The 24439-nt window shown below is 45.0% G+C and overlaps 1 protein-coding gene across 1 annotated transcript in view; it reads left to right on the forward strand.

Annotated features, from left to right (window-relative positions):
• Positions 1–230: 230 nt before the first annotated feature.
• The window catches only part of LOC134346564 (zinc-binding protein A33-like), a 28287-nt gene continuing 4078 nt past the window's right edge, over positions 231–24439 (forward strand). Inside the window, exons 1-5 of the mRNA XM_063047982.1 lie at positions 231–734; positions 814–909; positions 1714–1947; positions 5753–5775; positions 5872–5990. Of these exons, the coding sequence (XP_062904052.1) occupies positions 324–734; positions 814–909; positions 1714–1947; positions 5753–5775; positions 5872–5990 (883 nt within the window). The 5' untranslated portion in view covers positions 231–323. The remainder of the gene's footprint in view (positions 735–813; positions 910–1713; positions 1948–5752; positions 5776–5871; positions 5991–24439) is intronic.

A 24439-nucleotide genomic window follows, 5' to 3' on the forward strand; every position in this document is an offset into this window, starting at 1 on the left:
GAGGACAGGAGTTCAGTGGGGCTGGAGCAAGCAGGGACATAGGCCAAATGACTATCTCGCTTTTCAGGAATTGTCCCTTTCATTTCTGCCTTACACTGAACCAGGCTCCGCGCTCCGGATTCATTTATAATCGGACCTCTTTGATGTGTTTCTGATCCCACCCTGACGTGGAAATTGCCGCGAATCCTTCCCGGACAACACATGTAGCAGAATTATGTTCATTCCCGAGACTGCAGCGCGCATACTGGACAATCGCAGTACTGCAGGGGTTCAGCAACTCCCGAAAGTGAAAGGATCCTGAACCCGGAAGTGCCGGAATTAACATGGCTTCGAAAGGACAAGTCGAGAGCTGGACCGAGGAGGTAATTTGTCCCATCTGCCTGGATTTCTTCACCGAGCCGGTGTCACTGGAATGTGGTCACTACTTCTGCCGCTCCTGTATCACACGGTGTTGGGAAAGGGAGGAGAGAAACTTCTGTCCGGAATGTAGAGAGGAGATTGCAGACCGCACCCTCAGGGTCAATCGGGTTTTAGCAAACCTGTCTGAGAAAGCTCGAAAACTAAACCTGAATCCGAAAGAGAAGGAAAGTAAACTTCACTGCGAGGAACATGAAGAAGAACTGAAGCTGTTTTGCGAGACGGACAGGAAACTGATCTGTCTGATCTGTAGAGATGCACTGGAACACAGAGAGCACCGCTTCCTGCCGATTAAAGAAGCCGTTAAAATTTACAAGGTAAAAATAACCCGCTTTCAATCGTCTGTTTATGTTGTGTCTTTTTTCCTGTCTAATCCATTCACTCTTTAATTCCCAGGATCGGGTTAAATCTTCCTTGGACTCTCTCACAAAAAAGAAATCAGACTTTCAGGAAATGAAGCAGGAACAGAAAGGGAAGATTGCTGGAGTTCGGGTGAGGCTTCCTGAGCAGAATTTCCAATATCGTTGTGTAGTTTTGTTCCCTTTAATGTAGAATAGCAGAGTATCGCAGCTTCAGTGCCTGGGGTTCGATCCTAACCTCTGGTGCTGTCTGCGTGGAGTTTGCACGTTCTCTGGATGATCACGAGGGGCCGACATTGCCAAGAAATCCTGATTGAATGATTAATTGTCTACTGTAATTAACCCCTTGAGGGGCTTTGTATGTGAATCAGGTGGGAGTTAATGGGTCAGTGAGGAAGACTGGGTTTCAGGGAAATGTGATCGAAGATCTGAGAGCCACTGACTTACTGCCTGTTATGCCACCGGCGTTTAGGACAGTCCTCCATCTCTAGCAGTGTTCATGTCTTCATTGAACATGTCAGTCGCTACTTCTTGGTTTTCACTACTGTCAGTCATGCAAGTCCTGAGTGGAGATTCAGGAATAACATGGCACTCAGATGTAGAATGACTCTTCATTGCTGTTTCCATAACAATTTTGTTTTACCAGTCAGTATTGTTAGCCCTGAGCTGAACCCATTAACCTGGAGGACTAGTAGACCACTCTTACTCTGGCCTCTACCCTTTGACTTGTTTGGCATGGGTGACCCTACCAAGAGTCAAAGCATAAAGCCCTGACTCCAGCCAATATAGTGCTTTGGGTCAGTGAGGCACACAAGCCTCCAAACCCAACGGCAAGGTTGTGGTCCTCTTGTATGATAATGGGCTGGATAGACCTTCCATATCATAAGGAAATACATCAGGGCCAAATAATAAACTATCCTCTCCTTTCATTTGACAGGAACAGTCACAAAGCGTTCAGTCCCACATCACATCCCAGTTTGCTGAACTGCGCTGGATTATCACCGAGAAAGAGCAGCGTGCGCTCCGTGATCTCAGGGAAGAAGAGGAGAGGATCCTAAATCCAATGGAGAAAAATCTTCAAGTAATTCAAGAGAATTTAAATTCCATCCAGGAGGAAATCTCAAGGTTACAGGAACAGATGGATCAACAAGACAATATCATATTCCTCATGGTGAGAGATTTCAGTTTGTTTCTGTAAAAGTGCAGAGTCACAAAATGATCTATTTTAACCATATAACCATATAACAATTACAGCACGGAAACAGGCCATCACGGCCCCTAGAGTCCATGCCGAACGCTTACTCTCACCTAGTCCCATCTACCTGCACTCAGCCCATAACCCTCCATTCCTTTCCTGTCCATATACCTATCCAATTTTTTTTTTAATGACAAAATCGAACCTGCCTCTACCACTTCTACTGGAAGCTCATTCCACACAGCTACCACTCTCTGAATAAAGAAGTTTTCCCTTGTGTTACCCCTAAACTTTTGCCCCTTAACTCTCAACTCATGTCCTCTTGTTTGAATCTCCCCCACTCTCAATGGAAAAAGCCTATCCACATCAACTCTATCTATCCCTCTCATAATTTAAAATACCTCTATGAAGTCCCCCCTCAACCTTCTACGCTCCAAAGAATAAAGACCTAACCTGTTCAACCTTTCTCTGTATCTTTGGTGCTGAAACCCAGGTAACATTCCAGTAAATCTCCTCTGTACACTCTCTATTTTGAGGATATCTACAATTCGGTGACCAGAACTGTACACAGTACTCCAAATTTGGCCTCACCAATGCCTTGTACAATTTTAACATTACATCCCAACTCCTATACTCAGTGTTCTGATTGATAAAGGCCAGCATACCAAAAGCTTTCTTCACCACCCTATCCACATGAGATTCCACCTTCAAGGAACTATGCACCATTATTCCTATATCCCTCTGTCCTACTGCATTCCTCAATGCCCTACCATTTACCATGTATGTCCTATTTTGATTAGTCATAGCAAAATGTAGCACCTCACACTTATTAGCATTAATCTCACTCTGCTACCTTTCAGCCCACTCTTCTAACTGGCCCAAGTCTCTCTGCAAGCTTTGAAAACCTACTTCATTATCCACAATGACACCTATCTTAGTATCATCTGCATATTTACTAATCCAATTTACCACCACATCATCCAGATCATTAATGTATATGACAAACAACACCGGACCCAGTACAGATCCCTGAGGCACACCACTAGTCACCGGCCTCCAATCTGGATAGATTGATTATGTAGGTAGATAAATAGATAGATATACTTTATTGATCCCGAGGGAAATTGGGTTTCATTACAGCTGCACCAACCAAGAATATAGCATAAATATAGCAATACAAAAACCACAAACAATCAAACAACAAAATGCAAACTATGCCAGATGGAGATAAGTCCAGGACCAGCCTATTGGCTCAGGGTGTCTGACCCTCCACAGGAGGAGCTACAAAGTTCGATGGCCACAGGCAATCTCCACAATCTGACAAACAGTTATCTACCACTACTCTCCGGCATCTCCCATCCAGCCACTGTTGAACCGTTGGCAACACTGTCGGCAACCGGGAGATCCTGTCTGTTGTGGCGGACGAAGCGGAGGTGCTCGACGAAGCGGTCCCCCAATCTGCGTCGGGTCCGCCACAACAGACAGGATCTCCCGGTTGCCACCCACTTCAACTCTGCTTCCCACTCCCATTCGGATATGTCCATACATGGCCTCCTCTACTGCCATGATGAGGCTAAACTCAGGTTGGAGGAGCAACACCTCATATACCGTCTAGGTAGTCTCCAGCCCCTTGGTATGAACATAGAATTCTCCAAATTTTGGTAATTCCCTCCCCCTCCCTTCCCCTATCCCTATTCCACTCTGCCCCCTCCTCCAGCTGCCTATCACCTCCCTCATGGTTCTGCCTCCTTCTACTACCCGTTGTGTTTTCCCCTATAACTTCTTTACCTTTCCTGCCTATCACCTCCCTGCCTCCTCTCCCCCACCCCTTTATCTTTCCCCTTACTGGTTTTTCACCTGGAACCTACCAGCATTCTCCATCCCACCCTCCCCCCACCTTCCTTATAGGGCCTCTGCCCTTTCCCTCTTCAGTCCTGACAAAGGGTTCCAGCCCAAATGTTGACTGATTGTTTCCATTGATGCTGCCCAACCTGCTGAGTTCCTCCAGCATGTTGTGAATGTTGCTTTGACCCCAGCATTTGCAGAGTATTTCGTGTTTTCAATATTCATCTCTTTAGTGAAGACTGAAGGAAAGAAATTGTTCAAAATCTCCCCATCTCTTTTAGCTCCGCATATAGCTGTCCACTCTGTTTCTCTAAGGAACCAATTTTATCCCTCACTATCCTATTGCTATTAATATAACTGTAGAAACCCTTTGGATTTATTTTCACTTTACTTGCCAAAGCAACCTCATATTTTCTTTTAGCTTTTCTAATCTCTTTCTTAAGATTCTTTTTACATTCTTTATATTCCTCGAGTACCTCATTTACTCCATTCTTCCTATATTTATTGTAGATCTCTCTCTTTTTCCGAACCAAGTTTCCAATATCCCTTGAAATCATGGCTCTCTCAAACTTTTAACCTTTCCTTTCAACCTAACAGGAACATAAAGATTCTGTACCCTCAAAATTTCACCTTTAAATGACCTCCAATTCTCTATTACATCCTTCCTATAAAACAAATTGTCCTAATCCACTCCTCCTAAATCCTTTCACATCTCCTTAAAAGTAGTCTTCCTCCAATCAAAAATCTCAACCCTGGGTCCAGTCCTATCCTTCTCCATAATTATATTGAAACTAATGGTATTGTGATCACTGGACCCGAAATGCCCCCCAACACATACCTCCATCACCTGACCTTTCTCATTCCCTAACAGAAGATTCAACACTGCCCCTTCTCTCATTGGTACCTCTATGTATTTTAACTCAGTGTGGCATTTACAAATACTGTAGTTCTAAACTGATTTGAACCAGACAGATGTTCTGACTGTTCAGGATTGTTCTTGTCCCCAAACTGGCCTCCCACAAATTCTGTACATCACAGGACAGTCTGCAACCTTCTCGGGAGTGTTCACTCTGATCAGAACACTGAGCCAGTGATCATTTCTGTGATTCCCCACGTATAATATCCCGAGACACAGAGTAACAACCCACTACAGTCACAGACTGTGAGTGTGTCTGGTGCAGTGGGTGTGAGGGTCTCTCTGTTGATCAGTGGGAACTGAGGTTGAATTCCAGAATGTGACCTACACATCAGATTTACAATCTATATCTGGTTTGTATCAGGTTTGGTGTTTAGGAGAATTTTGCACTGTCTTTTTGTTTCTCAGAAATAGTCTTCATCGGAATATATCCCATTTTCCATCATAGACAGGCCTTTCAGTCCATTCTCTCCTATCAGTTTCCCTGCTTCACAAGCCTCCTCCCACCTACTCACCACACCCAGTAACAGTGCCCCCAACTCCATGGTCCGTCATGTGTTTATGCAGCATCCCCATTACATTCACTCTCTGCTGTTCCACTTCAACCACTCCTGTGGCAGTGAGTCCACGTTCTCTTCACTACATTTCTTGTGGAATTTATTAACAACCAACTGATGTTTTATCTTTGACTTATGGTCCCCATACAAGCAGAAATATTTTCTATCAAATCCATTCGGAATCTTAAATTCCTCCATCTGATCCTCCCTGACATTATACCCAGCTAAAAATAGACAACCTGTCCAGTCTCTCCTGTAAGTTCCACCCTCTCAGTTACGGTATAAATTTCATACATATTCCTTGGACTTTCTCCTGTGGTTCAGTCTCCCTCTTTCTCCGTGTGTGTCAGTGGGAGTAAATGGGAATTTTCAACAGTTTTTAATAAACTTAGCTCAGATTTCTGCTGTCGGGATGCCGACGGTCAGTCTCAGTCAATTGAAATCTGTGTTTTGTTTATTTCAGGAGGAACCTCGTCGGAAGAGGAGGTAGGACATGGTCTTTACTGAAACTCTGGATGGATTTGTAAAATAGTTCAAATATCACTGATGCTCAGTTTATAACTACATGTATAATATTTACAGGACTAGTGAGGATGCCCAGAAATTGTCAGTGACAGATGGTGCCCTACTGGTTGAAAAATTCGATCACCCCTATTTGCTTGACATAGCGTCGGAAGAAGTGATTGACTGCATTAAAAAAGGTAAAACATAAGATTCATTTGTCCTTGTTTATGAGACACAACTAAGTTATAATTAGACACAAAATATGGCTGTAATTATAGGCTGAAGGGAAACTATAGACAATAAGACATAGGAGCAGAATTAGTCTCTTTGGCACATTGAGTTTGCTCCGCCATTTAATCATGGCTGATCCTTTCTTCCCCTCCTCAGCCCCTCTCCCCGGCCTTCTCCCTGTAACCTTTGATGCCACGTCCAATGTCCAATGTCCATGTCCATGTTCAATCAAGAATCTATTGAGCTCTGCCTTACGTACACCCAATGAACTGGCCTCCACTGCTGCCTGTGGCAATAAATTCATTAAATTCACCAACCTCTGGCTGAAGAAATTTCTCCGCATCTCTGTTTAAATGGATGTCCCTCTATCCTGAGGCTGTGCCCTCTTGTCCTAGATTCCCCTCCATGGGGAACATCCTTTCTACATCTACTCTGTCCAGGCATTTCAGCATTCGAAAGGTTTCAATGGCAGCCCCCCCATCCTTCTAAATTCCAGCGAGTACAGACACAGAAATGTCAAACGTTCCTCGTATGATAACCATTTCATTCCCAGAATCATCATTGTGACCCTCCCTTGAACCCTCTCCAATGCCAGCACATCTTTTCTTAGATGAGGAGCCCAGAACTGTTCACAACACTCAAGTTGAGGCCTCACTAGTTCCTTATAAAGCCTGAGTATCACATCCTTGCTCTTGTATTCTAGACCTCTTAAATCAGATGCTAACATTGAACTTCCTTCCTCACCACTGACTCAGTCTGCAAGTTATCCTTTAGGGTGTTCTGCACAAGGATTCCCAAGTCCCTTTGCATCTCAGGTTTTTGGATTTTCTCCCCACTTAGAATACAGTCTGCAGATTTATTTCTACTAGCAAAGTGCATGAGCATGCATTTTCCAACATGGTATTTCATTTGCCACTTTCTTGTCCATTCTCCGAATCTGCCTAAGTCCTTCTGCAGCCTATCTGTTTCCTCAACACTACCTGCCCCTCCACCAATCTTTGCATCAGCTGCAAACATAGCAACAAAGCCATCCATCCCATCATCTACGAGGGTGATTGGTAAGTTCTCAGACAGTGCTTACTTGCAATTTTCAATTACCTGAAACAGAAATACCACAAAAGTTATTAACTTCAAACTTTCTGCATAATCACTCAAAGAGTTGAACTGCACGTGAATGTAACGAGAGCTGTATAACCCATCTCCTTCTACATTAGGCCATGAACTTATCAATCACCCCTCGTAGGTCATTTATATACGGCATAAGTGGAAGTCGTCCCAACACCGACCCTTGCGGAACACCACTAGTCACTGGCAACCAGCTAGGATGTGATAATTTTATTCCCACTCGCTGTCTCCTACCGATCAGCCAATGCTCTAAACATGCCAGTAACTTTCCTGTAATACCATGGGCTCTTAACTTGGTGAGTAGCCTCTTGTGGCACCTTGTCAAAGGCCTTCTGAAAATCCATATATACAACTTCCCCGTTATCTATCCTACGCGGAATCTCCTCAACGAATTCCAACAGGTTTGTCTGTCGAGATTTTTCCTTAATTTTTCCTTAATTCCATGCTGAATTTTTCCTATCTTGTCCTGGGTCACCAAGTACTCCATCACCTCATCCTTAACAATTGACTGCAGCATCTTCCCAGACACTGAAGTCAGGCTAACTGGTCATTATTCCCTGTCTGCTGCCTTCCGCCTTTCTTAAACAGTGGAGTGACATTTGCAATATTCCGGTCGTCTGGCACCATGCCAGAGTCAAATGATTTTTGAAAGATCATTACTAATGGCTCCACAATCTGTACCAATACCTCTTGCAGTTCATCTGGTCTGGGTCATTTATGTACCCTTAGATCTTTCAGCTTTTTGAGCACCTTTTACCTTGTAAAATTAACTACACTCACTTAGTTCTTCTGCCACCTCCTTGTCCCCCGTTACTACTTAATTTTAGGCTGAGAGTAGCAAATCTGTGGAATGCTCTGCCACAGACTGTGGTGGAGGCCGAGTCCATGTGTATATTTAAGGCGGAAGTTGATAGTTTCCTGATCGTTCAGGGCATCAAAGGATATGGCGAGAAGGCAGGTGTAGGTCATGGAGTGAGATCCAGGGTCAGCCATGATGGAATGGCAGAGCAGACGCGATGGGCTGAACAGCCTAACTCTGCTCCTATGCTTTATGGTCACAGAACCGGACTCAGTTCCAGCGTCCCACCACCATGACTCTCCTCTGTTAGGTCAAACCCCCAACAGTATCCAAGATAATATACTGTACGTGTTGTTGAGGGGGATGGCTACAGGGGCACTCGACAATGGTTCCTTAACCGCTTTCCATAAGATCATAAGATATAGGAGCAGAAGTAGGCCATTTGGCCCATCGAGTCTGCTACGTTGTTCAATCATGGGCTGATCGAATTCTTCCAGTCATCCCCACTCCCCTGCCTTCACCCCATACCCTTTGATGCCCTGGCTGATCAAGAACCTATCAATCTCTGCCTTGAACACACCCAATGACTTGGCCTCCACAGCCACTCGTGGGAAGAAATTCCACAGATTTACCGCCTTCTCATGAAAGTAATTTCTCCGCATCTCAGTTTTTTTTTGGCGTGCGTGTCTTTTTCATGGCTTTTACAAGGCGCGGAGCGAGAGAGAGAGAGAGACTGTGTGGCACGCCACTCCTCATGCAGACATTTTCGCAGTATTTTTCCCTTTATTTTACGAGGTCGAATTGCGATCTCGACACTCAACACGGCACGGATGGAAAACGTACTCAGGAGCAGACCCGACTGGTTTCGAACCCAGGAACCTCCGCTACCGGGTCCAGCGCCGATTCAATCCTGAAGTCGTGCCCTCTTGTCCTAGAAACCCCTACCATAGGAAATAACTTTGCCATACCTAATCTGTTCAGGCCTTTTGACATTCAGAATGTTTCTATGAGATCCCCCCTCACTCTCCTGAACTCCAGGGAATACAGACCAAGAGCTGCCAGATGTTTCTCATACGGTAACTCTTTCATTCCTGGAATCATTCTCGTGAATCTTCTCTGAACCCTTTCTAAATACATCCTTTCTAAAACAAGGAACGCAAAATTGCACACTGTATTCCAACTGTGGTCTCACTTATAGAGCCTCAACATCACGTCCCTGATCTTATATTCTATACCTCTAGAAACGAATATTGCATTCACCTTCTTCACAACCGACTCAACCTGGAGGTTAACCTTTAGGGTATCTCGCACAAGGACTCCCGAGTCCCTTTGCATCTCTGCATTTTTAATTCTCTCCTACTCTCTTGTAATCTGTGGTCCATATCCCAGCTACTATTGGGAGGCCTGTATATACCCTTGCATTTTCTTAACTCAGCCCACAAGGATTCAACATCTTCCATTCCTATGTCACATCTTTCTACTGATTTGATGCCATTCGTCACCAGTAGAGCCACACCACCCCCTCTGCCTACCTTCCTGTCACTCCGATATAATGTGTCAGCTCCCAACTACAACCATCCTTCAGCCACAATTCAGTGATGGCCACAACATCACATTTGACAATCTGTAATAGTGCAACAAGATCATCCACTTTATTTCTTATCCTCCATGCATTAAAATATAACACTTTGAGTACTGTATTTGCTACCCTTTTTGATTTTGCATCCCTAATGCACTGATACTCACCCTGCTGGCTGCAATTATGACCTGTCATCTGTCTGCCCTTCCTGACAGTCTGACTGCAGGCTATCTTTGTTTTTTTACCATCCATCCTATCCTGAGTCCCCTCACTCCGGTTCCCACCCCCCTGCCAAATTAGTTTAAACCTTCCGCAACAGCTCTAACAAACCTGCCCGTGAGAATTTTGGTTCCCCTCGGGTCCAGGTGCAACCTGTTACTTTTGAACAGGTTATATCTCCCCCAGAAGAGATCCCAATGATCCAAGAACCTGAAGCCCTGCCCCTTCCACCAATTTCCCAGCCATGCATTAATTGGCCAAATCATCCTGTTTCTACCCACACTGGCACACAGCACAAGCAGCAATCGAGAAATTACTTCCTGGGAGGTCCTGCTTCTCAACTTTCTACCTAGCTCTCTAAGTTCTCTGTTCAGGACCTCTTTTCACTGCGCTGACTGCCTATTTACATTTCCATTTCTCATGACAGGCTCCCAGCTACTCGCCTCCTGCAACTTTGGAGTGACTACTTTCCAGTAATTCTGATCGATTATCTCCTCACTCCCCTCTACAATCCGAAGGTCATCCAGCTGCTGCTCCAGATCCCGAATACAGTCTTCAGGGAGCTGGAGCTGGATGCACTTCACACAGATGGTGTTCACTGGGAGACTCTGGTCTCCCAGGACTCCAACATCTGGATTGAAGAACACACAACAGCCATTTACTACACAAGGTACAGTAAGAGGGAAAAAAAAGAGAACTTTAACAGAAGTTTACCCAGAGTAATGCCTCTTTTAATGGTGAAGCCTCCTTTGAGCCAAAGCCTGACACTCCTACTCTCACCACTGACCTAATCCCAACAATGATCACCCCGACAATGGCCGCTCCACTTGTCCCTTCTCTACTTTTAAACAAGCATCGCAAACCTGATGGAAACCTCGTCACTGAGTCCTGCTCATGCCTCTAATCGGGTCGTCGGAATTGAGGTTAATTCCGGCACCAACCCCACCTGTTGGGAAGCATCACTGTCACATGGTCAGCTGGAGATGTCAAATCCCTGAACAGACCAACACAGGGGTAACATACAACCAACACACGGCACTGTTATGTGAACCACTGCGTCCTGATCCCATTCACACTGGACAAATACGCCAATGCATGAGTTTGAATCCCAACACAGTAGCTCTGGAATTAACATTCAATGAATGACATTAAAGGGGATAAAATCTGGTATCACTGTGGTGACAGGGAATTGTCAGAAAAATACACCAGTCCTTCGAGCCACTCACCGTGTCTGACCTGTCCGTGACCGCAGTCTGATTGACTCAACTCTGCCCCCTGCTGGACTCGCGAGTCTCACTGTTGTTATCAAACCAGCACATTGACGCATCGTCAGACTGAGCCCGGACACACCGATCAGCATTGACCTCGGTGAATGATGGGAGAAGATCATGTAACCAGCCTGGCAAATCTCCCTCATGTAACCAGCCTGGCAAATCTCCCTCACACACATGCACAAGGACGATTGATAAATTGTAGTCCGAACCTCAGCATTGCACACACACACACACACACACAACAGTGATAAATACCCAGACGCACCAGCAGACTGGGACACATAGTCAGAGACACAGACACAAATTTACATTTAAGAATGAAATCTGCCACCTTTATCCAATTTGCCTGTTTTTGTGGCACTGAACTGCCCTCTGAACTGATGTCACACCAACAGTTCACAGACAGACTCCAGGGTGAGATTCCTCAGGTGGATGATCTGGGAAGGGGTTTGGTAGAGGTTGAACCCATGGCCCAACTCATCCATCCGGGCTAAGATGTCTTCCTGAGTAAGTCCCATTTCCGTGTGTTTGTCCCATATCCCTCTAACCATTTCCTATCTGTGTACCTGTCTGGATTTATTTTAAAATATTTTCATTAAACCATAGACCATAAGACCAAGATATAGGAGCAGAATTAGGCCATTTTGCCCATTGAGTCTGCTCTGCCATTTCATCGTAGCTGATCCAATTTTCCTCTCAGCTCGAATCTCCTGCCATCTCCCCACATCCCTTCATGCCCTGACCAGTCAAGAATCTATCAACCTCTGCCTTAAATATACATAAAGACTTGACCTCAACCTCAACTTGTGGCAAAGAATTCCACAGATTCACCACTCTGTGGCTACAGAAATTCCTCCACATCTCCGTCCTAAAAGAATGCTTCCCCATTTTGAGACTGTGTCCTCTGGTCTTAGACTCTCCCACCACAGGAAACATCCTCTCCATATCCACTCTATCAAATCCTTTCAATGATAGATTTCAATGAGATCACCCCTCATTCTTCTGAATTCCAGTGAATACAGGCCCAGAGCCATCAAACAAAGCTCATATGACAAGCCATTCAACACTAGAATCATTTTCATGAACCTCGTTTGAACTCTCTCTGCAGTTTCAGCTCATCCTTTCTGAGATAAAGGGCCCAAACCTGCTCACAATACTCCAGGTGAGGTCTGACCAGTGCCTTATAAAATTTCAACATTACATCCTTGCTTTTATGTTCCAGTCTTCTTGAAATGAATCCTAACATCAGATTTCCCTTCCTCACCACAGACTCAACCTGCAAATTAACATTTACGGAATGCTGCACAAGATCTCCCAACTCCCTTTGCCCCTCAGTTTTTTTATATTTTCTCTCCATTTAGAAAATAGTTAAGACATATGTTTTTTTCACCAAAGTGCACGACCATACACTTCCCGACACTGTATTCCATCTGCCATTTCTTTGCCTGAAGAGAGATTTCCAGGAGTTAGGAAGGAAGCTGAGAAGCAGGACCTCCAGGGTAGTAATCTCGGGATTGCTACCTGTGACACGTACTAGTGAGGGCAAGAATAGTAGGATCAGGCAGGTGAATGTATGGCTAAGAGACTGGTGCAGGGGGCAGGGCTTCAGTTGCTTGGATAATTGGGATCTCTTCTGGGGGAAGAATGACCTGTTCAGAAAGGACAGATTACACCTGAACCCGAAGGGGACCAATATCCTGGTGGGAAAGTTTAATGGAGCTGTTAGGGAGGGTTTAAACTAATTTGGCAGGGGGATGGGAACCGGAATGACAGAGCAGAGGAAGGGGAAATCTAAGATAGTGAGCAGGAAAGACAGGCAGGTGATGGGCAAATTTGTAGCCATTGGGATGAGTTGCAGTGCAGTAAAGTTGCAGTGAAATCAAAGCGAAAAGTACCAAATACTGGTCTTAAGGTGTTATACTTAAATGCACGCAGCATAAGGAATAAGGTGGATGATCTTGTCGTACAGCTACAGATTGGCAAGTATGATATTGTGGCCATCACTGAGACATGGCTAAAGGATGCATGTCTCTGGGAGCTGAACGTCCAAGGATACACGATGTATCGGAAGGATAGGAAGGTAGGCAGAGGGGAAGGCGTAGCTTTATTGGTAAGAAATTATATTAAATCATTAGAAAGAGGTGATATAGGATCGGAAGGTGCAGAATCTTTATGGGTTGAGCTGAGAAGTTGCAGGGGTAAGAGGACCCTGATGGCAGTTATTTATAAGCCTCCAAACAGCTGCAGGGATGTGGACTACAAATTACAACAGGAAATGGAAAAGGCTTGTCAGAAGGGCAGTGTTGTGATAATTGTGGGGGATTTTAACATGCGAGTGGATTGGGAAAATCAGGTCGGCACTGGATCTCAAGAGAGAGAATTTGTAGAATGTCTGCGAGATGGCTTTTTAGAACAGCTTGTTGTTGAGCCCACTAGGGGATCGGCCGTACTGGATTGGGTATTGTGTAATGAACCGGAGGTGATTAGAGAGATTGAGGTGAAGGAACCCTTAGGAGGCAGTGATCATAACATAATTGAGTTCACTGTGAAATTTGAAGAAGAGAAGCTGAAATCTGATGTGTCGGTATTTCAGTGGAGTAAAGGAAATTACAGTGGCATGAGAGAGGAACTGGCCAAAGTTGACTGGAAAGGGACACTGGCGGGAAAGACAGCAGAGCAGCAGTGGCTGGAGTTTATGCGAGAAGTGAGGAAGGTGCAAGACAGGTATATTCCAAAAAGGAATAAATTTTCGACTGGAAAAAGGATGCAACCGTGGTTGACAAGATAAGTCAAAGCCAAAGTTAAAGCAAAGCAGAGGGCATACAAGGAAGCAAAAATTCGTGGGAAGACAGAGGATTGGGAAGTTTTTAAAACCTTACAAAAGGAAACCAAGAAGGTCATTAAGAGAGAAAAGATTAGCCATGAAAGGAAGCTAGCAAATAATATCAAAGAGGATACTGAAAGCTTTTCCAAGTATATAAAGAGTAAAAGACAGGTGAGAGTAGATTTGGACCGATAGAAAATGATGCTGGAGAAATTGTCATGGGAGATAAGGAGATGGCAGAGGAACTGAACGAGTATTTTGCATCAGTCTTCACTGAGGAAGACATCAGCAGTATACCGGACACTCAAGGGTGGCAGGGAAGAGAAATGTGCGCAGTCGCAATTACGACAGAAAAAGTACTCAGGAAGCTGAATAGTCTAAAGGTAGATATATCTCCTGGACCAGATGGAATGCACCCTCGTGTTCTGAAGGAAGTAGCTGTGGAGATTGCGGAGGCATTAGCGATAATCTTTCAAAAGTCGATACACTCTGGCATGGTTCCGGAGGACTGGAAGATTGCAAATGTCACTCCACTATTTATGAAGGGGGCAAGGAAGCAAAAAGGAAATTATAGACCTGTTAGCTTGACATTGGTGGTAGGGAAGTTGTTGGAGTCGATCGTCAAGGATGAGGTTACAGAGTACCTGGAGGCATATGACAAGATAGGCAGAACTCAGCATAGATTCCTTAAAGGAAAATCCTGCCTGACAAACCTATTACAATTTTTTGAGGAAATTACCAGTAGGTTAGACAAGGGAGATGCAGTGGATGTTGTATATTTGGATTTTCCAAAGGCCTTTGACAAGGTGCCACGCATGAGGCTACTTAACAAGATAAGAGCCCATGGAATTACAGGAAAGTTACATACTTGGATAGAGCGTTGGCTGATTGGCAGGAAACAGAGAGTGGGAATAAAGGGATCCTATTCTGGTTGGCTGCCGGTTACCAGTGGTGTTCCACCAGGTCCGTGTTGGGGCCGCTTCTTTTTACATTGTACATCGACGATTTGGATTATGAAATCGATGGCTTTGTGGTTAAGTTTGCTGACGATACGAAGATAGGTGGAGGGGCCGGTAGTGCTGAGGAAACGGAGAGTCTGCAGAGAGACTTGGATAGATTGGAAGAATGGGCAGGGAAGTGGCAAATGTTGGAATGTTGGAAAGTGCATGGCTATGCACTTTGGCAGAAAAAATAAATGGGCAGACTATTATTTAAATGGGGAAGGAATTCAAAGTTCAGAGATGCAACGGGACTTGGGAGTCCTCGTACAGGGTACCCTTAAAGTTAACCTCCAGGTTGAATCAGTAGTGAAGAAGGCGAATGCAATGTTGGCATTCATTTCTAGAGGAATAGAGTATAGGAGCAGGGATGTGATGCTGAGGCTCTATAAAGTGCTGGTGAAACCTCACTTGGAGTACTGTGGGCAATACTGGACTCCTTATTTAAGAAAGGATGTGCTGACATTGGAGAGGGTACAGAGAAGATTCACGAGAATGATTCCGTGAATGAGAGGGTTAACATATGAGGAACATTTGTCCGCTCTTGGATTTTATTCCTTTGAGTTTAGAAGAATGAGGGGAGACCTCATAGAAATATTTTGAATGCTGAAAGGCATGGACAAAGTGGATGTGGCAAAGTTGTTTCCCATGATGGGGGAGTCTAGTACGAGAGGGCATGACTTAAGGATTGAAGGGCGCCCATTCAGAACAGAAATGCGAAGAAATTTTTTTCGTCAGAGGGTGGTGAATCTATGGAATTTGTTGCCATGGGCAGCAGTGAAGGCCAAGTCATTGGGTGTATTTAAGGCAGAGATTGATTCGTATCTGAGTAGCCAAGGCATCAAAGGTTATGGTGAGAAGGCGGGTGAGTGGGACTAAATGGGAGAATGGATCAGATCATGATAGAATGGCGGAGCAGACTCCTTGGGCCGAATGGCCGGCTTCTGCTCCTTTGTCTTATGGTCTTATTCTCCAGAATTATCTAAGTCCTTCTGTAGCTTCTCTACTTCCTCGAAAGTACCTGCCCTTCCACCTATCTTCATATCGCCTGTAAACTCTTTAACAAAGCCATTAATTCTATCATTCAAATAATTGACATACAATGTATAAAGAATCAGTCCCAACACAGACCCCTGTGGAATACCACTAGCCACTGGCAGCCAGCCAGAAAAGGCTCCATTTATTCCCACTCTTTGCCTCCTGCCAATCAGCCACTGCTTTGTCCATACCAGGATCTTTCCTGTAATACCGTGGGCTCGTAGCTTGTTAAGTAGCCTCATGTGTGGCACCTTGTCAAAGACTTTCTGAAAATCCAAGTACACAACATCAATGATTCTTCTTTGTTTATCTGGCTTGTTATTTCTTCAAAGAATTCCAACAGATTTATCAGGCAAGATTTTTCCGTGAGTAAACCATGCTGACTACGGCCTATTTTATCCTGCGCCTCCAAGTACCCTGACAACTCCTCCTCAATAATCAACTTCAACATCTTCCCAGCCACTGAGGTCAGACTAACTGGCCCAGAGTTTCCTTTATTCTGCCTCTCTCTTCTTGAACAGTGGAGAGACATTTAGAACTTTCCAGTCTTCCAGAACCATTCAAGAATCTGGTGATTCTTGAAGGATCATTACTAATGCCTCCACGATCTCTTCAGCCAACTCTTTCAGAACTCTGGCATGTTCACCATCTAGTCCAGGTGACAGCTACCTTAATATCTTTCAGTTTCCCACGAACCTGTTCTCTGGTAATGCGAACTTCACGCACGGCATGCCACCTGACACCTGTAACTTCCACCATACTGCTCGTCTCTTCCACAGTGAAGACTGATGCAAAATACGTCTTCAGTTCATCCACCCCTTCATTGTCCCCCATTACTACCTCCCCAACATTGTTTTCCAGCAGTCTGATATCCACTCTTGCCTCCCTCTAATCCAGAAAATAGCGTCTCCCAGGTACTAATTTCTAGATTGCCCCTGATGCCACGTGCCAGTGAGGGTAGAAACGGGATGATTTGGCAGATAAATGTGTGGCTGAGAAGCTGGTGCAGGGGGCAGGGCTTCAGGTTCTTGGATCACTGGGATCTCTTCTGGGGGAGGTATGACCTGTTCAAAAGTGATGGGTTGCACCTGAACCGAGGGGAACCAATATTCTCGCAGGCAGGTTTGTTAGAGCTGTTGGGGACGGTTTAAACTAATGTGGTAGTTGGGTGGGAACCGAAGTGAAGGGACTCAGGATAGGACGGATAGTGAAAAATAAAGATAGCGTGCAGTCAGACTGTCAGGAAGGGCAGGCATGTGATGGGCCTCAGTTGCAGCCAACAGGCTGAGTATCAAAACATTAGGGATGCAGAATCAGAAAGGACAGCAAATACGGTACTCAAGGTGATGTATCTAAATGCACGTAGTGTAAGAAGTAAAGTGGATGATCTTGTTGCATGATTACAAATTGCCAGGTAGAATTTTGTAGCCATCACTGAATTGTGGCTGAAGGATGGTTGTAGTTGGGAGCTGAATATCCAAGGTTACACATTATATCGGAGTGATAGGAAGGTAGGCAGAGGGGGTGGTGTGGCTCTACTGGTAAAGAATGACATCAAATCAGTAGAAGAATGTGACATAGGATCGGAAGATGTTGAATACTTGTGGGTTGAGTTAAGAAACTGCAAGGATAAAAAGACGTTGATGGCAGTTATATACAGGCCTCCCAACAGACCTGGGAGTTGGAACACAGATTACAACAGGAAATAGAACAGGCATGTCAAAAGGGCAATGTTATGGTAGTGATGGGAGATTTTAACATGCAGGTCGATTGGGAAAATCAGGTTGGTAATGGATCTCAAGAGAGTGAGTTTGTTGAATGCCTAAGAGATGGCATTTAAATCAGTTTGCATTGATCTACCAGGGGATGAGCTATACTGGACTGGCTGTTATGTAAAGATCCGGAGGCAGTTAGGGAGCTGAAGGTAAAAGAACCCTTCGGAATCAGAGATCACAGTATGATTGAGTTCAACTTGTAACTGGATAGGGAGAAAGTAAAGGCTGATGTAGCAGTATTTCAGTGGAGTAAGGGAAATTACAGTGGTATGAGAGGAGTTGGCCAAAGTAAATTGGAAAGAGCTGCTGGCAGGGATGTCAGCAGAGCAGCAATGGTGTGTGTTTCTAGGAAAAATGAGGAAGGTGCAGGACACGAGTATTTCTTCATTTCTTCCAAAACTGAAGAAATACTCAAATGGTAAAATAGTACAACCATGGCTGACAAGGGAAGTCCAAGCTATTGTAAAAGCAAAAGAAAGAGCAGACAACAAACAAAAAATTAGTGGGATGATAGCGGATTGGGAAGTTTTTAAAAACCTACAGAGAGCAACTAAAAAAATCATTGGAAGGGAAAAAAATGAAATATGAAAGCAAGCTAGCAAATAATATCAAAGTAGACGGTAAAAGTTTTTTCAAGTGTGTTAAAAATAACAGAGAAATGAGAGTGGATATAGGACCGCTAGAAAATGAGGCAGGAGAAATAATAACAGGGGACAAGGAGACGGCTGATGAACAAAATGACTATTTTGCATCAGGCTGCACTGTGGAAGACACTGGCAGTGTGCCTGATGTTGTAGTGTGTGAAGGAAGAGAAGTTGGTGAAATTACTGTTACAAGAGAGAAGGTGCTCAAAAAGCTGAAAGACCTAAAGGTTCATAAGTCACCCAGACCAGAGGAACTGCACCCTAGGGTTTTGAAAGAGGTCGCATTAGAGATTGTGGTGGCATTAGAAATGACCTTTCAAAAATGATCGGACTCTGGCATGGTGTCAGAGGACTGGAAATTTGCAAATGTCACTCCACTCTTTAAGAAAGGAGGAAGGCAGCAGAAAGGAAATTATAGACCAATTAGCCTGACTTCAGTAGCTGGGAAGATGTTTGAGTCAATTGTTAAGGATAAGGTGATGGAGTACATGGTGACACAGGACGAGATAGTACAAAGTCAGCATGGTTTCCTTCAGGGAAACTCCTGCCTGACGAACATGTTGGAATTCTTTGAGGAGATTACAAGTAGGATAGACAAAGGGGCTGCAGTGGATGTTGTGTATCTGGACATTCAGAAGGCCTTTGACAAGGTCCCACACAAAAGGCTGCTTACCGAGTTAGAACCCATGTTATACAGGAAAGATACTGGCATGGTTACAGCATTGACTGATTGGAAGGATGCAGCAAGAGGGAACCAAAGGATCATTTTCTGGTTGGCTGTCAGTGACTTGTGGTGTTCCGCAGGGGTCAGTGTTGGGACCACTTCTTTTTATGCTGTATATTAATGATTTAGATGATGGAATAGATGGGTTTTTTGCCAAGTTTGCAGATGATACGAAGATTGGTGGATGGGCAGGTCGCTTTGAGGAAACAGGTAGGATGCAGAAGGACTTAGACACATTAAGAGTATGGGCAAGAAAGTGGCAAATGAAATACAATGTTGGAAAATGTATGGTCATGCACATTGCTAGTAGAAATAAATGTGCAGACTATTTTCTAAATGGGATCTGATATCTAAATCTGAGATGCACAGGGACTTGGGAGTCCTTGTGCAGAACACCCTAAAGGTTAACTTGCAGGTTGAGTCGGTAGTGAGGAAGGCAAATGCCATGTTAGCATTCATTTCAAGAGGTCTAGAATACAAGAGCAAGGATGTGATGCTGAGGCTTTAAAAGTCACTGGTGAGGCCTCACCTTGAATATTGTGAAGAGTTTTGGGCTCCTCATCTGAGGAAGATGTGCTGGCATTGGAGAGGTTCCAGAGGAGGTTCACAAGGATAATGCCAGGAATGAAAGGGTTATCTTACAAGGAACGTTTCATGGCTCTGGGTCTGTACTCGCTGAAATTCAGAAGGATGATGGGGGGTGGGGAATCTCATTGAAACCTTTCGAATCTTGAAAGGCATAGACAGAGTAGATGTGGAAAGGATGGTTCCCATGGTGGGAGAGTCCAGGACAAGAGGGCACAGCCTCAGGATAGAGGGGCGCCCTTTCAAAACAGAGATGAGGAGAAATTTCTTTAGCCAAAGGGTAGAGAGTTTGTTAAATTTGTTGCCACATGCAGCTGTGGAGGACAGGTCGTTGGGTGTATTTAAGGCAGAGATTGATAAGTTCTTGAATGGACATGGTTTCAAAGGTTACGGGGAGAAGGATGGAAACTGGGCTTGAGGAGGAAATAAAAAATAGGATCAGCCATGACTGAATGGTGAAGCAGAGTCGATGGGCAGATGGCCTAATTCTGCTCCTGTGTCTTATGGTCTTTTAAACTTTATGTATCTGAAGAAAATTTGTTGCCTTTTTAATATTATTGGCTAACTTAGTTTTGTAATCCCTCTTTACCTTAATGACTTTTTTAGTTGCCTTTTGAAAGCTTCCCAATCCTCTGACTTTCCACTACTTTTTGCTCTGTTTTATGCCCTCTCTTTGGCTTTTATGTTGGCTTTGACTTCTCTTGTTAGCCACATCTTGCCTTCAGAGTACTTCTTCTGTGGGATGTAGAAACAAAAAGACATAGAAAACCTACAGCACAATACAGGCCCTTTGGCCCACAAAGCTGTGCCGAACATGTCCTTACCTGAGAATTTACCTAGGGTTACCCAAAGCCCTCTATTTTTCTAAGATTCATGTACCTATCCAGGAGGCTCTTAAACGACCCTATCATATCTGCCTCCACCACCGTTGCTGGCAACCCATTCCACGCACTCACCACACTCTGTGTAAAAAAACTTACTCTTGACATCTCCTCTGTACCTACTTCCAAGCAGCTTAAAACTGTGCCCTCTTATGTTAGCCATTTCAGCCCTGGGAAAAAGCCTCTGACTATCCACACGATCAATACCTCTCATCATCTTATGCACCTCTATCAGGTCACTTCTCATCGTCCGTCGCTCCAAGGAAGAAAGGCTAAGTTCACTCAACCTATTCTCATAAGGCATGCTTCCCAATCCAGGCAGCATCCTTGTGAATATCCTCGCCATCCTTTGCATGGTTTCCACATCCTTCCTGTAGTGAGGTGACCGGAATTGAGTACAGTACTCCAAGTGGGGTCTGACCAGGGTCCTATATAACTGCAACATTATCTCTTGGCTCCCAAACTCATTACCTCAATTGATGAAGGCCTATGCACTGCCTGCCTTCTTAACTACAGAGTCAACCTACGTAGCAGCTTTGAGTGTCCGATGGACTCTGACCCCAAGAACCCTCTGATCCTCCACACTGCCAAGAGTCCAAGTGTCATTAATACTATATTCTGCCATCATAGTTGACCTGTCAGAATGAACCACCTTACAGTTATCTGGGTTGAACTCCATCTGCCTCTTCTCAGCCCAGTTTTGCATCCTATCAATTTCCCGCTGTAACCTTTGACAGCCCTCCACACTATCCACAACACCCCAACCTTTGTGTCATCAGCAAATTTACTAACCCATCCCTCCACTTCCTCCTCCAGGTCATTTATAAAAATCACAAAGAGTAGGGGTCCCAGAACAGATCCCTGAGGCACACCACTGGTCCCCGACCTCCATGCATAATAGGACCAGTCTACAACCACTCTTTGCCTTCTGTGGGTAAGCCGGTTCTGGATCCACAAAGCAATGTCCCCTTGGATCCCATGCCTCCTTACTTTCTCAAAAAGCCTTGCATGGGGTATCTTGTCAAATGCCTTGCTGAAATCCATATAATTTTCTACCATCATCAATGTGTTTAGTCACATCCTCCAAAATTCCATCAGGCTTGTAAGGCACGACCTGCCTTTGACAAAGCCATGCTGACTATTCCTAATCATATTATGCCTCTCCAAATGTTCATAAATCCTGCCCCTCAGGATCTTCTCCTTCAACTTACCGACCACTGAAGTAAGACTCACTGGTCTATAATTTCCTGGGCTTTCCCTACTCGCTTTCTTGAATAAGAGAACAACATCCGCAACCCTCCAATCCTCCAGAAACTCTCCAGAGGTTCAGCAATCTCCTTCCCTCGCTTCCCACAGTAGCCTGGGGTACATCTCGTCTGGTCCCGGTGACTTATCCAACTTGATACTTTCCAAAACCTCCAGCACATCCTGTTTCTTAATATCTACATGATCAAGCTTTTCAGACCGCTGTAAACCATCCCTACAAACGCCAAGATCCTTTTCCATGGTGAATACTGAAGCAAAGTATTCATTCAGTACCTCTGCTATCTCGTGTGGTTCCATGTACACTTTTCCACTGTCACACTTGATTGATCCTATTCTCTCACATCTTATCCTCTTCACATATTTGTAGAATGCCTTGGGATTTTCCTTAATCCTGTCCTAACCCTATTTGTTTCCCTGAGAACACCTGTTTCCAATTTATGCTTCCAAGTTCCTGCCTGATAGCCTCATATTTCCCCTTAGTCCAATTAAATGCTTTCCTAACTTGCCTGTTCCTATCCCTCTCCACTGCTATGGTAAAGGAGATAGAATTGTGACAGCATCCCTCTTCTCCCCCTTCCCTTCTGAGTCACAGAGGCAGACTCAGTACCAGGGACCCGACCAGTGTGACTTTCCTCTGTTAGGTCATCTCCCCCGGACAGTATCCTGTTGTTGGGGGGATGTCCACAGGGGTACTATACACTGGCTCCCTCAACCCTTTCCCCTTCCTGACTGTCACCCAGTTTCCGTGTCCTGCACCTTGTTGTAATTACCTCCCTGTACGTCCTGTCTCTCATCCCTTCAGCCTCCCGAATGATCCGGAGTTCACCCAGTTCCAGCTACAACTCCTTAACGTGGTTTGTTAGAAGCTGCAGCTGGATGTACATCTCATAGTTGTAGTCCTCCGGGACACTGGAGGTCTCCCTGCCTTCCCACATCCCACAAGAGGAGCATTTGTCTATCCTGCCTGGCATCTCTACCGTCCTGGCTGAGCAGATACAAAGAAGAGAAGGAAAAAAAATGTGCTTTTCTTTCCTTTGCTTTCTCTTAACCAGGTGGTGAGTTCGAGCCCCAGCCGAGGCAATGTGTTGTGTCTTAATCACACAGTGCTCTGCGACGACACTGGTGCCAAGCTGTATGAGTCCTAATGCCCTTCCCTTGGACAACATCAGTGTCGTGGAGAGGGGAGACTTGCAGCATGGGCAACTGCTGGTCTTCCATACAACCTTGTCCAGGCCTGCGCCCTGGAGAGTGAAGACTTTCCAGGCGCAGATCCATGGTCTCGCAAGACTAACGGATGCCTTTTATTTATTTTTTTCTCCGTGTGAAGCCTTGAAGAGCTGAAGCCTCAAGATCACCACTCTGACGATGTCCACTCAGACAATGGCTACTGTATTTGCCTGTCTTCCTTTAATTTGTTCTTCCTAATCAATCCCAGATGCCGAGTGGTCACTGGTTGCCCTGCACCTCCCTTAAAAAACTTTCCCCTCTCACCTTCCCTCTCTGCCTTCTGGTTTTGGACTCCCCCTTTATGGGAAAAAGACCATGAGCCTACACCTTACATCTGCCCTTATGATTTTATATACCTCGAAATGGGGTCACCCCTCAACATCCATCGCTCCAGGGAAATGTCCCCAGTTTATCCAGTATCTCCTTTTAACCCAAGCCCTCTGGCCATTGTTACAGCCTCCTGAAGCTTCCTGACCAGTGTAATGACATCTTCCCGTAGTTGGGGAACCAGAAATGCTCACAATACTCCAAGTGTGGTCTATGATCAACATCAAAGGCCTTGGTGAAGTTCATGTGGACAATGTCTACCACCTTGTCCTGGTCAGTCCTCTCTGCCACCTCTTCAACAAACTGGAATTTGTGAGACGTGATTTTCCATGCACAACGCCATGCTGACTGTCCCTGATCTGTCCTTGTCTTTCCAAATGCAGCAGGCAAGATGCAGGGAGGATGTTTCCCCTGTCTGAGGAGTCGAGGGTCAGGGGTCACAGTCTCAGGATGGGGTGCACCCTCAGAGGATGGTGTATCTGGAATTCTCTGCACCGGAGGCTGTGGGGTCTCAGTCTTTCAGTTAATCTAAAGTCACAGAGTCATCATTGTACAGTATTGAAATGGGCCCTTCGGCCCGTCACCTCTGTTCTGACCTACTTAGGTCAGTCTCCTTCTGTGTCCTGTCCATTAAAGTGTCTGGCTGAGTGTCTCGGAAACACAGTGATTGTATCTGATTCCATCACCTCCTCTGGCAGCAAGTTCCAACATCAACCACTCACTGTTCCAGTAAACTCACCTTTAAACTCCTTCCTCTCACCTGAGACATGTGACCTCTTGTATTTGATCCCCCTCCTGTGGGAAGAAGATTTCAACCATCTGCTCAATCTAACCCCTCGTTACCTTAAATGTTTCTGTCAGATCACCCCCCGCCACCAATCCATTTACCTGCATTTTGCCTGTATTCTGCTAAACCTTCCCTGTCATCATTTCTCAACTCCTCTTCTGTGCCAGTTCCACAGGGCCCTCAATTCTCCCGTGTTACAGAAAATGATCGACCTCATTTTCTACCACATTACAGAAGCAAATGTGCTGCAGGTCCTAAAATGCATAAAGGTCTATAAATCCCCAGGTCCTGATCAAGTGTATCCCAGGACATTGTGGGAAGCTCAGGAGGAAAGTATGGAGCC

Source organism: Mobula hypostoma, chromosome 5, assembly GCF_963921235.1.
Source record: "Mobula hypostoma chromosome 5, sMobHyp1.1, whole genome shotgun sequence".
NCBI lineage: Eukaryota > Metazoa > Chordata > Chondrichthyes > Myliobatiformes > Myliobatidae > Mobula > Mobula hypostoma.